The sequence below is a fragment of the Pseudomyrmex gracilis genome, unplaced genomic scaffold (assembly GCF_002006095.1).
Source record: "Pseudomyrmex gracilis isolate BER0280 unplaced genomic scaffold, ASM200609v1 scaffold_1804, whole genome shotgun sequence".
Lineage (NCBI taxonomy): Eukaryota > Metazoa > Arthropoda > Insecta > Hymenoptera > Formicidae > Pseudomyrmex > Pseudomyrmex gracilis.
In genome coordinates this window covers 6,580-23,233 of record NW_018022388.1, presented here as the reverse complement: position 1 = coordinate 23,233, position 16,654 = coordinate 6,580, and the positions used below count along the sequence as shown (strand labels likewise).

The 16,654-nt window shown below is 45.6% G+C and overlaps 1 protein-coding gene across 1 annotated transcript; it reads left to right on the top strand.

Annotated features, from left to right (window-relative positions):
- Positions 1-5,761: 5,761 nt before the first annotated feature.
- On the top strand, positions 5,762-6,304 carry LOC109862442. Its single transcript, XM_020442497.1, has 2 exons — positions 5,762-6,034; positions 6,116-6,304. Exons 1-2 carry the CDS (start codon positions 5,762-5,764, stop codon positions 6,302-6,304), a joined length of 462 nt encoding a protein of 153 aa, XP_020298086.1.
- The last annotated feature ends 10,350 nt before the right edge of the window (positions 6,305-16,654 follow it).

Below are 16,654 nucleotides of genomic sequence, written 5' to 3'. Positions count from 1 at the left end.
ATTATTACGGTGTCTAAGTGAACGGTGCGCATTATTACAGTGTCTAAATGAACGGTGCGCATTATTACGGTGTCTAATTGAACGGTGCGCATCTTTCTGTGTACAAACGAACGGTGCGCAAGTGAACGGTGTCTAAATGAACCGCTTCCAAAATAACTCACGTGATCAACGACGACGATGTGAGGATCGCCTTACGAGATTGGGGGAGTAACCACAAAACTGAGAACTGTGTTCCGGCTGCCGGAACAATTCGCCACGGAGAATCGCAAGTGGGAGACCATACCGTGCAGTTTAACAAACATTTTGCCGTTTGGCGGAGGTCAGAAATGGCGCAGTGATGACATACACTTGGCCAAATTCCTGAGCGAGGACCACCAAGCCACCGTAAGGATCCGAAGATCCACGGAAGATGGAGTAGGAGCGTACGTGGACCTCACGGTCATCCGGGGGAATGGACACAGTGCGAAACTGCAAAAATTACTAAAAGACCTCGGCTGTGGATACTTTTGGCCTGCAGTCAATACTGAATCCCGACCGGGACTACAAGACCTAAAATATTAATATTATACTTATTATCTTATAACACTTAATACTTATATCTACTTATATACTACATACTTGTATACATATTATTATTATTTTTTTTTACTAACTCCAGTTATATACACTATTACTAACATATTACTACTATTATATAAAAGTAAGATAATAAATTAGTAACGCGCATTAGAGTACCTAAGCCATAGTTAATAAGTTTGTACTATGGTGCGAAACAATAAAAACCTTTCTTTGTAAAAGTTAACTCACCATGTTCCCCTTTCTTGTAGCATAAAATAAGTAATAAGTTAGTTGTAAGAAAAAAAGAAAAAAAATAAGGGGAGAGAAAAGGGAACTCTAAGTTAAAAAATATATATATTATAAAGGCAACAGTAATAAAAATGTACTCTAAAAAATGGGAGAGAGAAAAAAGAGAAAGAGAAAAAAATAAATATACTAATTATATTAATAATAATAATAATAATAACATTAAAATAGTAATAATACGAGTAATTATATTAATGTACAACACACATAAATAGACAGCTACACATGTCTGTCCATGTGTGGGTGCGTATATCTATATATATTCACATATGCATAGGTGTGTAAGCACATGTATGAGAAATAAATAATATAATAGACGCATTGATATTAGGAATGGTAATAATAAAATAAAAAGTTCTAGAGTTAGGAAGAACCACGAAGCATTGAAAGCAAACCACGCTTGAAGACACACGCTTCCAAAAGCCATCGCATTCACACACACAGTAAAAAAAATTGATTGTTACAGCTACACCAATATGAGGGCCGCCTGATCATCATCTCATTCCAATCAAAAAAAAAAAGAGAGGCGAACAGTGAAGGAAACGTTTTTGCAGTACCACACTAACATATGTCACGATAACGCTTGACGTTAAGAGTAAACAAGCACGTTTCGCAACCACTACATACTCATGAGCGATATTAGAAGAGCAATAAAACTATTTTAAACCAAAGATTTCAGCCAGGCGATAAAAACCTTCAGAAATTGGATGATCATGCGACCGCCATAAAATTTGAAACCGATTGCACTGTTTTTCTTTGCCATAAGTCTCGCGCTCGCTCTTGGTTCCGTTCACATATACATACATATTCTATGTATGTATCTGTTCACCTCATACATTTGTGCAACTTCAAGGTTTCATATTCATCTAAAAGGTTTGCATTCAAACACAAGCTAAATTAAAGCATTTGATCGTCAATTGCAATACTATAATGCTGAGACATCAACCCGGAGACAAATTTCTGCGACAACTTTGATGTATCACTCCTACAGTGAGACCTATATATCAAAGAGGAAACGATAACTTTAAAATCTGGCAAATGTGCTTTTCCAAGCTGTCAGCCGAGCAGCAAGAAACATATATGAGTCTCCCGCATCATCACTTGATTCACTGCACATCGGCCTATAACCAGCGAGCATGCACGTGCTGTGGCGTCACTATCATACGAATTCGACCCGCCTCACTAAGCCGAGAATGTGTCGAAGGATATATAAACGCAAATAAGACACTTTTGGAAGTCGGATGGGGAATAGCAGTAACAACCAGCACATCGTAACACAGGCTAAAAGAGCCTCTTCCGGTAAAGGATTGACAATCATGTGCGACAAAATTTCTTCTCTAACATCTTTCTCTTATTTTCTTAATAATATTAATGCATAAGACTCTGTAATATTACTGCTAGCGCGTGTCTGTCGTAAGGAAAAACAGTGTATGAGACACATCGCCAGACTTAAAAATGCAAGCAAACCAATTTTTCTGTAATTAAGCTTGAATAATAACATTTCCTCTACTCCTTTTTAAGAAAGCGAATTGCAAACAGAAGGGAACCTCAATTTTCTTTTTGCAAATGTTGTACACCCCCAACATTTGTCTAACGCAGGGGGTGTTACGTCCTGGACTTTACGGTCCTCTTCTGTTTGGAATTAGACATAAACTAGCTTTAAGATTTGCGCCTTAAAATTAATTTTTAACTAACAATATTTGAGCAGAGAACAAAGGACCTATTGAACTAAGATAAACAAACCCGTATTGCAATTTTTTATCTAATCACTCTTACCGACTTTCAAATGAATACCGGTCAATTAATCAACAAGTAGCCCGAATGTTTGGTTCGCGAATATAAACTTAGATAATTTAGGCGGTCCGCTAATCTCTAGCAAGGAATGTTATGGCACCGAAAATAAACAGGAAATTGCACGTGCAGATAATAAAGTATAAACAAATGTTGAGTGAGTCCGAAAGAATGATTGTCGATGATTGGTCCTCTCGCCTGATCAAATTAGCAAATGAAAGATCGAAATTTTAATCAGTAAAAAGTGGGAGCGTAAAATCTAAAGACGATTGGCAAAAATCAGAAGGGTTAACGCTCCGAGATCATCATATATAAGGCGTTGGAACATCGGAGAGCCGGAGCTCCTTAACCAGCATTACGATTATTAACACAGTTTTATTCCTTTTCGTGCAATTTAACAATTTAACTTAGAGTCAATTTGGTCATACAAAAAGATACTCGCTTTTCCTGTTCGGTCTGAAATTCGACAATCCAACGATTCTTACTTTGACATCAATCTTGGCACGTAAATCCGAATGAACAGTGCAATTCGTGACAACTTCTATCGGAGGAGACGACCAATTCATCCCACCTGAGTCCAGCTGACACACTCCTGACTTTTGGGCAAAGCGAATCAATCACTCATCTCGACATTCTACCGTAAACAAGAAGTAGTGAGTATTTACTCATGCAATAGTTTTGCAAAACAAATCTAAGGTTCCCACGCACACAGTAAAACTTTCTTCGAGACGGTTGGTATTCGAAAAAAAAGATTACATTTGACAATTCAATTAATAACTGCTTCATTTAGTAAGCTCTTCTCCTCGACATCCTAGTCGGCCTAGCTGTTCACGACCTTGTGTCGTTCCGAACACCTGCCGATTTCCTTTCAATCGGACTAGCTGTTCACGACCTTGTGTCGTTCCGAACAACTGCCGATTTCCTTACAGTCGGACTAGCTGTTCACGACCTTGTGTCGTTCCGAACAACTGCCGATTTTCTTTCAGTCGGACTAGCTGTTTACGACCTTGTGTCGTTCCGAACAACTACCGATTTCCAATCACCACTGTCAAACTTTGAGTAGCAAATTATATGTAGTTGTCATACCGCTCCGAAAAACAACGGTGATTTTAACAGTGCAATATCCGAAACCGAACTTTGCGGCGGAGAACTGCTGCCCGTCAAGCGAGCTGACCGAAGCGTACCAACTCCCGTCTATCCGGCAATAGCCTAAATAGTGACGGTGCTCATTTATATAAGGATTTTAAATATTGAAAATACTAATAGTAATGTTAATAACAAACTCCCAGAATTAAAAATAATAACAATGCCACAGTATATCCAAATTCACACCGAACTTCATCACATGTCCAATTATTTAATTTAACTTGCGTAAGAATATTTTTTGAATAAATCTAAATGTTAATATTTTGAATAAAAATGATTTATATGCTCATAAGAATAAAAACGGCTTCAACTAATTAAATGAACGTTTGAACTTCTATCCTGAAAACTCATTCCTGTAATCTCATCACGTGATCACCAGGTCCTGTCGCAGGTAAATTAGATTTGTTTCTAAGACCTAAAAAAGGACCGACGAGTGAGAAGACGTTAGACAAGTAATATCGGCAAGTCCGTTGACTTGACTACGTCGTTGAACAGTCTCGCTCGACTCGCATGTTTGCCTTACTTCATTAGGTCAGTGTTCCGAGATATAATACACAAAATTGTCGTGTGTCAAGTTGCGTTCCTCCGTTAGGACCCGACCGTAACCGTAGGTCAGGTCATCTATATATATACAGGGTCATCGAAAAATATTGGACCCCCCTAATATCTTCAGTTAGAATGCATTTTGGAGAAAATGTCAAAATTGTATGGTTTCAAGCAAAGAGTAAGATGATGACCTTGACTTTGATTTTGATCTTGATCCTCCTTGAGCAGGAGACTGTGGACGACGGTAGTGCTCAAAAGAATATACAGCCAAGTACGGTTCGTCGATTCTCTTTTGAAGATGAAGAATCCGATTTGTCTGAGAGAGAGAGAGAGAAAGAGAGAGAGAGAAAGAAAGAGAGAGAGAGAAGAGGAATGAGATAAGGGATCCAGATGCTATCCTGGAACTCAGTGACGACGTATTCGAGACTCCACTGAATGAGATTGAGACGCGGCAAGAATTTAGCAACGCAAAAGTCAGGCGGGTGACCACGCGAACTGCTGGAGCAACGACGCGGAACAAGAGGAAAGCCAGCGATAATATCTTCTCAAAAAAGAACGTGTACGATAGCAGCAGGTATCAGTCGGCAGAAATAGTTGCTGCTACTATCAAGGAGAATGCCGATATGATTGAAAATGTCCGAGCTAAGAGCGAAAATCTTAACGGACCCTTATTGCATACTATCAAGCTGAGTGTGCAAAGAGTTAAATTAGCGGCGGCAGACTTGGCTACTTGATGCGAGTTGACAGGTGACTCTTCTCGTACCTGCACATGAGGGAGGCTGAGAGAGCTGCTCAGAGAGACCAAGGAGCTTAAAGCCGAAAACAACATGCTTCGTGAGCAGTTCAAGGTGTTAAAATAGGAGCTCCGGCAATTTAGGCAGGATGTGCATGACGGCAAGATTGGGGTCGGGGTGAGATCGCCGAGGTTGATAATTAAACCGACCAGGAACATCGCGACGTCCTCTCTCGATTCATGCGTTACCCAGCTGTGTCTTTGCCGGCTGGTAGTAGAGCGAACGCGGGGACACAGCCGGGTGGCTTGCGGGGACTCTCTGTCCCTTTGATTGATAGAGGATCACTTACTCGAGTTGAAGAGGACAGGCCGGTTCTAACTGGTGGGACTTAAAACATGCGGCTCCAATCTATGCGGCCATTAATGAAAAACTCTAGAGAACGCCTCACCTCAGAAGAGGATAGAGGCATCCAGGAAAGGATTGAGCCACGGTCACCTAGATCCCGGCGGCAATGACACCTGCGACGCCTTACTTCAGAGAAGGAGAGGAGGGTTTCCGATGTACCAGCCACTCAGAGTGACACGGAGTGGTCCGTTGTGGGCCCTAGGAGACGCGGGCGGGGTCGTCTGCGGAGCCATAAGCGGGCAAGCGCGAATCCCCCGGTGATAAGACAGCCACCCATGGGTGCGCAAAAAAGTCAACGCCTCCCCTGCACATGTCCGCCTTGCTCGGCTGAGGTGGCCATCGGAGTACCAGACGGTAAGGTGTCGTACGCCGAAGTCATGAAAAAAGCTCGACGTGAGGTAAACCTTGAGCAGCTCGACTTGTGGGATACGAGGATACAAAAGGATGTTTCCGGGGGTTTGCTCATACAGATTCCTGGCAATAGAGGTAAGGAGAAAGCGCGTCAGCTTCAGGATAAGCTGCAAAAGGTCCTCGGCCAAGATGCTAGGGTAACGGTTCCGTCGAAACGTGCTGAATTGCGCATTATAAATTTCAATGACTTGGTGACCGACTCTGAGGTCGTTAATTAGGTTGCGATGGTGGGTGGATGCAATAGCAGCGACATCAAGGCAGGCCCTAGTAAACCTATGATAAACGGGATGTATGCTATTTGGCTCCAGTGCCCGGTTGATGCGGTCCAGGCTTTGGTAAAATTGGGCCGGATAAGACTTGAGTGGACCTTGGAAAAAGTTGTGTTGCTTCCTTCTAGAAGGCTGTAGTGCTATTGCTGCTTAGAATTTGGACATGTGAGGTCTATGTGCTCGAGTGAGGTGAACAGGAGCAATCTGTGTTACAGATGCGGAGAAACGGGACACAAAGCCATGGCTTGTGCCAGCCGTGTACGGTGTCCTCCTCGCATGGCCTGACATCCGACCACAGAGTTGGCACGGACTAATGCGCTGCGAGAAAAATCGGCGGCTTTCAGATTAGTCGTTTGACTCTTGCTGAAAAAATGGGTGCAGCAAATATCCGCAGAGAAACATTAGCTCCATCTGGGACAACAGAATCTGCCGGTGGAGGCTCGTCAGAGGGTGAAGACCATACAATCATGGAAACATGTTAGTTGTCCAGCTTAATGTCAACCATTCCCGGGCGGCACAAGATTTGCTCATTCAACGTATGGTAGAGACTGGAGCTGGGTTGGCATGTATCGCCGAGCCATACATAGTCCCCGAATCACATCTATGGTTCGGAGACTTAGACAGCACGGCTGCAATTTACTGGTCTCCACAGAAGTGCAGGATGGAGGTCCGCCTAATAGGGAATAGTAGAGGCTATGTTGGGATCAGGATAAGAGGTTGGCGGATGTACAGTGTTTACCTCCCTTCCAACAAACGCCGGTTGGATCTAGAAAATCGCTTGGACAGACTGGCTGACAGTGTCCGAAGAACAGGCCCGTCTCCTTTTATTATCATGGGAGACTTTAATGCGGCCTTGATTAGCTGGGGTTCGAGGCACACCAACCTGCGTGGAAAGATGGTGGAGGATTGGGCAGCCTCCTTAATTTAGTTCTCCTTAATGTGCACTTCCCTCACATATATTTCGGCTCAAGGTACTTCTATTGTAGATTTAACTTGGTGCAGTCCTAACATGGCGAATAGGATGAACAATTGGAGGGTTGCCGTTGACACTGAGACCCTGTCTGATCATTCTCTTGTCGAGGTTGAGTTGAGACAGCCTGCTGTTACAGAAGCAAATGGCTGCAAAGAAAGAAGGCAAGTAACCTTTCCGAGGTGGTCGCTGAAAAATATGAATTGGGACCTATTGAAGGCGGCCATAGCTCTTAAAGATTGACTCTGCCCGCAGCCGGTATTCTGTGATCCAGAGGAAGCGGCAGTTTAAATGGCCAAACTCCTGGAAGAAGCCTGCGATGTTGCGGCCCCTCGCGTTAAAAAGTTTCCAAGGAAACGCCAGACGTACTGGTAAAACGGAGAATTCTCCGAGAGCTGTAAAGAGTGTATTGCCTTAAGGCGCAAAATGGTCGAATTCCGTAGGCGGAGGAATACTGTTGACGCGGAGATTTCTAGGGTTGACTTGCGGCATGCACAACGTAAGTTTAGAGCTATGATAGCTGATTCTAAAGAAAAGGCCTTGAAAGAACTCTTTGCGTCGTTACAGCAGGACCCATGGCGTAGGCCGTATCGCCTGATCTTAAAGCGGCTGAGAGGCTCTGCAACTGTTGTCACTGAATCCCTAGAGCGTCACGAACTAGAGGGCGTAATTAATGGCCTTTTTCCTCAGCACATTAATGCTGAGGGGGAGCGTGTGGATGCGCCCCTAGTCGAGAGTGGAAGTGACCTAATCACCCTAGACGAAATCAGGTCCGCAGTGAAGGATATTAAGAATCGGGGTTCGGCACCGGGCCCGGACGGAGTTCCGATAGGCGTGATTTTGACTATGCTGACTGCTGTCCCGGATCGTCTCTTGAGATGTTTTAATGCGTGCCTACAACAAAGACGCTTCTCAAATTGCTGGAAGGTTGCCCGACTTGTATTAATTCCAAAGACAGGTAAAAAACCTGAGATGGCGGCGTCTTACCGACCACTATGGCTACTGAGCAATGTTGGTAAAATGTTCGAGCGTATTATTGCAAAGAGAATAGCGTTGCATGTGGAAAAACGCGGTGGGTTTTCGGCCCGATAATTTGGCTTCTGCACAGGGAAATCGACTAATGACGCAGTGATGGCCCTGAGAGGTTTTGCATTTTCCTATACGGAAAATAAGAGAGTTTGTATGGCTTAACATTAAGAACGCTTTTATCTCGCTTCCGTGGCCGGCGATCCGGGATGCAACGGTGATATGGAGATTGCCTGAGTATCTTAAGTGTGTTATAACGAATTACCTAAAAGCAACATACATTACGCCGCTTCTTCTTCCCTGCCTTCTGGGGTGATTCTCCCGCAGGAGGAGCCCCAGGGGCAGGTCGGGCCGCTGGGGCCGAGGTCCCAGACGATCCCGCCGCCTTCTGCTTGGCCTTGCGACCAACCACCTTGGACCACGTGTCCGCTTCCTTTGGGGTTGATGAACCCGGGTCCACAAATCTCTGCGGCGCTCGGGAAGACGGAGTAGCCGAAGGGCGGGTACCGGGCTTGGCCGTGTATCCCGCCATCCTCCGCCCAGAAACCGAGCGCGCACGCGCACCCGCCCCTTTGCGAGTGCACAGGGTTCTCTCACTCGCCCGTCCCGCCGCCGGAGCAGGAGATACAAACGCGGCGAGTTTGGCGTCGATGAGGGCGCCGATCTTCTCGAGGAGATCGTCGGACACCCCCATCGACGTCGTCACTGGAGAGGGAGGAGGCGGCATACGGACTTTGGCTTGCAAAACAGCCACCTCTCCCCTGAGGAGCCTGACTTATAGCCTAAGTTTTCTATTTTCCTTATAGACTTGGGAGAGGACCGGTGCTGTCATCGCCGCCAGGTTATCCTTGAGACGGCCGTAAAGTGCATCCGCAATCCAACGCCCGTCTTGGCCTGCCTCTTAACATCAGTGCTTTTAAAACGCTTGGCACGTGTGGCCACCTCGTTGCAAACCCTGACAACTTTATATATAAGATCGACGAGGTCCAGCGCAGAGCGCATCTTACATTTGTGCTCGACGTCGCTTCTCTCCACCGTGAGACACGTCCGGCGGAGACGTCGAGTGGATTCCGTGTCGGAGGCGCGACCCGACTCCGACCCGGACGCGGAGTGCCTCTTAGTGGGTTCCCCCGCCGCGGTTTCCGCCGCCTGCCTTTTCTGCGCTAAACGCGCATTGCGTAGCGCATCTTGGGCCCTTCCAAGGCCGATGAACTGGCCATGCGTAGGAGGGCGACCGCGCCTATTCGGCTTTGCAAGCTGGGCTGCCGCCCATGCTGCAAGCTCCTCCTCATTAGACGGCGGATGAGTGGATGCCTCGTCTCCAGAGGATGTTGTCCCCATCCGGTAGGGGCGCATTGAGAGACTCTAGAGATGTTCTAGAGTCAGTCGAGGTAATAGACGCCGATGAGTCCACTTTCCTCAATACCATTCGTGGGATCGCACGCCTTCTCGGGCAAACCGGACGCTGCTCGTCCGTCTTTGTAGACGCAGTGTAGATAGAGGAGCTTGCGGTGCACTCTTTCACCCGCCCGTCGTTGGATTACGACGCGGGGGCACCCGAAACACTAGCCCCCCCACGCCGGGACCTGGCCGTCCGGTCGACCTGGTCCGGTAACTCCATACTTGTCTTCTTGTTCTGCTCCATTGTGGTAAAAAAACGGTTTTATATCGGTCTTGGACTTGATCTAGGTTGGTTGCCGTAACCTGGCTAACGAGCCTGACCTGCCTGGGTTTGAGATCGGGGTTTTCTTTCCCCTAAACACACTCTTAGTCTGGCCGCTCACTGAGGACCTGTCCGGCAAGGGAGACCAGGAACCAAAGTTCTCGCCGGCATAGCTCCTCAGATCATCACGGCACTCAAGCTCGGGAACTACTACAAGACGATGTGCCACTCCCGAGAGACATTGTCATTTACCTTTATATATAATTACAAGACAGAGTATCTAATTTTAGCATAAATATTTATACTGTTGTGCGGCAGTTTTAGAGTAAAACAAAAGTAAAGTGAGGCCATTGAGCAATGTGACATCACTGTCATTGCTCAATGACCTAGTTACGTTGCGGGAAAGCAGCCCGGCCGATTTCCCTCCACCTTGTCGTGGTGGCCGGGCTTAGAGAAACTATGATCCGGGGAGCCATGCCGGCGGGGACTCCTTTGAGTCCCTGGTAGGGTCACCCATGCTCGGAAGGGCCTCTGGTGAGTTTTTGAACTAAGAGAGGAAATAGAGGAAGGAAAACCTTGAACAAAAACCCGGAGTTCTCAGCTCTGTTAGCCCCTAAAAACGGGGACACCTGGAATAGGGGAGTAAACCCTGACTTCAAATCCGGGCAGGTTGGGCTCGTCAGACTTGGATGTCAACTGGCCTCTAGGAGAAGGAAAACTCCAAAAATAAACCACTCTTCTAAAAATTAATGATGAGTAGTTCAGAAGAAGAGAGAAACGTACCGGCCCAGAGTGATCGGACACTCAGGGCCCGGCGTGGGGGTGTTGCCGTCCCAGGCACCCCCATGTCGTTATCTCGTGATGGGCTACCCTCCGCCTGCACCGCAGGGGTGGAAGGCGAACCTACTACTGCGAAGAAGCGCCAGGACATACTTGCCATGGGGGCAAGAAAAAACTTGCCTCCGTTCGGGGCGCAAGTCTCCCTTACGAGGGTAAGCGTGGGTGGCGCTGCTCCTAAGGGAGACGCAAAGAAGAAGCCGGCGAGTGAGCGCTCTCGCTCCCCGACACTCGCCGGCTTGTCCGGATCCCCACCTCCATCTGGGGACTCGAACATGGAGGTGCAGGAGGACGCCTCCACACCGGTTCCCAGTACAAGTGGGGGCGTGGGAAAACCGCCGACCGCCGGCGAGTTTTTCGGTGTTGTTGCGGCCGAGGAGCGTGCCTCAGCTGCAAGGCGAGCAGAGGCNCCGGCGAGTTTCTTGGCATCGTCGCAGCCGAAGAGCGTGCTTCGGCTGCAAGGCGAGCGGAGGCGGTTCTTGAGCTGGAGGACGAATACTGGCGCGACACCGCCCAGCTGCCGTCTTCCAGGTTCCCGTGCCCGGTTGCCTCCGCGGCGGAGATGGTGCAGAAGACGCACACAGCCGCGGAGGCCGTGATGAAGGTTGCCACCACGTCCAAAATTCTTCACGGTCGTTATGTGAAGATCCTAAAGGACGTGGCGGCAACAATAAAAGGATTAGGCGAGGGCATTGTCGCTCTCGCCTATCTGCCGGGAGAGGCGGCAAAGCCGGAGCAGGCCAGGCCTGGCGTGCTCGTTGATGAGCACGTCAGGACCTTGGAGGAGAAGCTCCGGCTTAGTAAGGAGTCGGGGAGGCTTATGGCCTCCCGATATAATAAAGTCCGCGAAATGCTCGACGCGGCCTACGAGAAGGGTTTTTCCCTCGTAGGCGCGTCGAAAAAGGAGGTGGCGGACTGCGGGACGCAGGTCGGTGGGCCTGCGTTTGTTCCGCAAGCGACCGCGGCGATGACCCCGCCGCCGAAGATGGACTCCCGAAGAGTCCAAACAGAGGGGGGGCGGATAAGCCCTTTAGGGAAGATTCTCCTCTGGACCTCCCGGAAGAGAGGTGTGTCCGCCTACTGGCGGACAAAATCGGGGATGCAATGGAGGGGCGAATCCTCTCTCTAATTAGGAGAGAGCTCGCCCCTCAATCCTCGAACGCATCCGCCGCCGTACCCGCCCCGACCACCTGGGCGACGGTTGTGGGGCGTAGGGCGCGAAAAAAGGGGAAGAAAGTTTCTTCCCTTGAAGAAAAATGACGCCCTCCCGCGGTTCCCGTGAGCGCGAGTCAGCGCTCCGGGGCGGCGGAGAGGGCGAAGCTCGGCAGGCTCCCCACTGGAGCTGCCATCCTCCGTACCGTGGGGGAGGGCGGCAGTTATGCCGAAGTATTGAGGAAGGCGGCGGCCGCCGTCAATTTGAAGGAAGTTGGGATTTCCGGCCTCCGAATAAAAAGGGCGGCCAACGGTGGTATGCTCCTCCAGGTACCCGGGCCTGGAGGAGCGGAGAAGGCCGACGCCCTTGTTGAGAGAGCGTCAAAAGCGCTAGAGGGCGTGGAGAGAGTAAAATTCACCCGTCCCGTCAAGCACGCGGAAATTCGCGTGCGGGACGTGGTGCCCCCTTCTCCGCGGAGGACATTGCCGCCGCACTAGCGGCGGCGGATAACTGCCAGCCCAGTGAGGTTTGCACTGGGCTGGTTTGCTCCTCCCCCGTCGGGTACGGGACCTTATGCCCCTGAGGGCAGCCCGGCGGGTCGTGGGGGCAAAGTGTATAGAGGTGGGGTGGTTTAGCCTCCCTGTCGAGGCGCTGCACAGTGGTCCAAAATCTCAAAAACGTGGTCAAAATATGAAATCGTACTTCAATTTAGACAAAAGTTGGTATCCCGAAGTTTTCGAGGTTGCTAAATCTGAAATTAAAATTTTTAATAACAAAATAGCGGATAAAAATTTTAAACATAATTTGTGTTACAGGAGTTGTACAAAGTTTATAAATAAAAATTAATAAAGTAAAGCTAAAATTGTATTTATTATAGTAAAAAGCGATTAAAAATAGTGTACAAAACAAAGTAATTATTCAGATAAATTTTCGTCTTCCGATTCTTCGTCATCATCTTCTGAAGTTTCATAAAATGAGCTGTCTTCAGCTCGAAGTTGCGTTTCTGTTTGTTCTGCAGCTTGAAGTTTAGGTGGAATCAATAACTTTAAGGCATCTGGTGATAAAGTTTTCAATTTTTTTGTGGCAATTCTTACAAACTTGATATATATGGATCTGATGTAATCATAAGTCGTAAAAAGACATCCTCCATGGTTTTTGCTCACGAGCATTTTCTCGAAAAGTCCTCTCGAAATCTTTTTATATATTTATTCATTGCCTCTTGGGCATCTTCTGACATTTGTCCTATTGGCAGTAGAGCAAAGGCTATAATTTTCGGTCCGTGAATCAATAATTTGTGCACGGAAGTCGGCATGTAATACCATGGATACAGCTCGACGAATTTCCTTGCAGTTGCAACTGCATAGTCTTCAAATTTAAGTAAGTCAATGTCATGACCACACGAAATTACTTGTAAAATTACGTAAAATCTGTTTATTAAATCTTCGTCAACTCCCGTTATAGAAGCAGATATTATCGCGTTTTCGAAAAAACGCCGAGCTGTGTTCCCATCGTTTGTGCTTTCAAATCCAGGCTTTGGACGATCAACAATAAGGCCTAATTGCAACCGGAAACCTTTTTGTATCAATGCTTTTCGATTTTCTATAATCTGTTTCTCTTCTTTGCTACGAGTTTGCCACTTTTTTATGTCAAGTTTGTAGGATAAATGCAAACAACATTCAAAAAAGCGTATCCATGCGTGTAGTGTCAATAATCCAAAACGTAGATAATTTTCGTTGAGTTCTTTTTTAATAATCTCATCAATTTGATTAAATTGTTTTGATGTTGCTCCGCACAAATAGCAACGTTGAGCAGATGAAGTTGACAAAACTGCATTACAAACTTTTCCATCTATCATGGTTAAAGCTAGGTTGCAACGTATAGAAATTTCTTTTCCATCTATAATCCTTTCGAAAGGAACAAGTGTTTTTATTTGTTCTTGAATATAATTAATTCATAGTTGCCTGTGTATTTTCATGTAAAAATTGAAGTCTGATCGGCCTACAAAACTGAGGAGACGAAGGTTTTGGATTCTTCCAAACAATAATTTCTTCTTCATTCTTATTATTTACTTCTATAAGCTGTAGTGGTACAACTAAAGTCAAAAATATATCAGAATCCGATTTGCTTTTGTCAGTAAATGCTTGTTTATATGCACTTTGTCCGGAGCTTCCATCGCAACCCCACTTGCAAATTAAAGTTACACGACTTACGTTTTCATGAGCCAAATTTTTAATAACGTCATTTTGGACTAACAAAATTCGCTCAATCGTATGATCCAATAAAACTTGCAGTTTACCTTCAGCACTGTACTCTGTAATAGTAATGTCCATTGAGAGTGGATAACATTCACGTTTTGCTCGTAATATTGTTCTGTATGGTGGATATAAATTGCAGTTTTCTTTGCTTCTTGCTCTCAATCCTATATACTGATTCTTTGATAATTTTAGCTCAATTAAAAGTGAAAGAGCAGCTTCGCCGGACAATGTTGTTTCAGACGTTGATTGCATAGCTTTTCTATATTTTATAGCTTTTGACGGGCTCGTAGACGTCACATCCTTGACAACTTTTGAAGCGTCCAAATTTCCTGAAGCACGAAGACTCATTTGAGTGGCATACAACAATGTTTCCAAAGTAACTTTTGAACGAATTTCCTCAGTTTTTCTTCGTTTTGTTCTTTCACTGGAAAGTATAAACTTTGAAAAAGGACGACCGACTTTATTTTTTTATATATTTTGAGTGACTGCAGGTGTGACCGCAGGCACAAGAAAAGCTACGGAGGCATTAAGCCATTCGTTATACTTTGCAAAAAATTTTTCTTCTATTCTGTGTACATCTTGCCACTTANTTCTCAGTTTATAAAATAATTTGGGCAAAGCTGACTTTAAATCATTGTTAAGTATTTTAATAGAACATCCTCTCTTCTCGGACAACTGATTTTCAAGATGNTCAATAGTTACGTTGAAACTGCTGTTCAGATGGTCTTTGATCATACTAAAAATTTCTTTCCTTGTAAATCGAATTTCTTCATCACAAGATCCTAAAAGTAAATAAAAATTAATCAAATAACTTATTTTTATCATCAATCAATCGCTCGTGAAATAATCAAATAAATCATAAGGCCGATACGAGCAGAAAAATCAATTGTATAAATCAAAAGTTTAAACCGTTACTTTTGTATTTAATTTGTAACCATGTTTTTTGACTTATTGTGAACCTTTTGATCTTCTGATCTGATAGTGGGGATATCTATATATATTTGGCTGTTTTATGTTTTCTTGTCAGTACACAGTATATTATTGTAATTTATCGACATCATTTTATTTATCTGTTAATAACGTAGTGAACTAAAACATTTTTCTTATTTGTGTGAGTTTTATTAATATGTTATTTTCAATTTACTATGATGTTTGCTTTGCGCTTATTTTATTTATTTTTTATTATTTATTATTTTTTCATCTTATATGTTTAAAATGTATTATAATATTGTCAATACATGTTAAACATGCAAAACAATTAATAGAAAACACGCGAATATTTAATGGTTTCTTAATCTGTCCAAAAAAGGAATATATGGAGATTTCATTGTATAAAATAACCATACAACTAAAGTTGCAAAAAGTAGCAGCTAATTTTTATCAATTTTGCTAGATAAAAGTATAAACTACAAGCCTAAACAAATATTTTGGTGGGATATTGCGGGATATATAACTTTTTGTCTATATTTGTAAACATTTTCAGAAAAGTTTTAGCGTTTTCTTTAAAAACAATGTTATCATTATACAATCTTTAACCCGACAATTTTAGTTATTTCAATGCGAATAAATACTACTTACCTCCAGGAATAGCATCCATTTTACAAAATTAAAATCACTAATTTTTACCAGAAGTTATGCACTTCTAAATATACGTTTATTTTCGTATAGCGTGTCGTGTGCGTCGAACGCACACAACACGCTAATCAGACGAAAGCCAACTTTGAATTAAAGCATAGACTCAGATACAAAAGATAGACCTTTCTCTCTTTTGCCATTTAATAGGCACATTGTTACTGTAGCCAACTCAACAGTTAGAATTCTCTAGATCAAAACTTTATTTTTGGGGTTTTGACCACGTTTTTGAGATTTTGAACCACTGTGCGCTGGTAGCACGGCGTATGCAATGCTATCGGTTCCTCGAGTACGGACACGTGGCACGCAAGTGCTCCGGTGTAGATTGGAGCACGGCGTGCTACCAATGTGGGGGGAAGGGCCATTTTGCCATCACATGTAGGGCTGCCCCCAAGTGCACTTTGTGTGCGAGTCGGGGGTAGCCAGCGAACCATCAGATGGGTGGCGCAAGTTGCGCCCTCATGCCAAAAAAAAACGTAGCCACCAGGCGGGGCGCCGGAGTTCCGGCGCCTCCGCTGCCACCCGGTGGCAAGAAAGGCGGGAAGGTGGCGGGGCCGGACCCCTCCCCGAAGAAAAGAAGGAAGCGGCGGGCCCGGAGTGCCGGATCCGGCGGGGACTCCTCCGGCTGGGAGAAGGAAGGAGAGGGGGTTTTCCTGCTCTCCCCGGAGGACAGCTTGGCCCGGCTGTGGCCGGAGGAGAGCGAGGCGCGGGAGGATGTTCCTCTCCCGTCCGCCTCCTCCGAGGGCCCAAAGACCGCCGCGGAAGAAAGGGGGAGGCCACTGGGGCCTCCGCCCCAAGTACAGGGCCCTCCGGTCTTTGGGATAAACCGGAGACCGGAAAAAAGAGAGGTGAGGACGGCGGGGTGATACTCTATTGACCACAGTACGATTCGACACCGCTCGATTCGACACAGATTTATTCGACACCAAATTATTCGACACCGTACGATTCG

What these genes read in the sequence shown, in the direction of transcription:
- LOC109862442 (XM_020442497.1), top strand. Translation starts at nt 5,762, where the DNA reads ATGGGTGCGCAAAAAAGTCAACGCCTCCCCTGCACATGTCCGCCTTGC. An exon ending in TCCTCGGCCAAGATGCTAGG is followed by an intron (nt 6,035 to 6,115) that starts GTAACGGTTCCG and finishes GTCGTTAATTAG; the next exon opens with GTTGCGATGGTGGGTGGATG.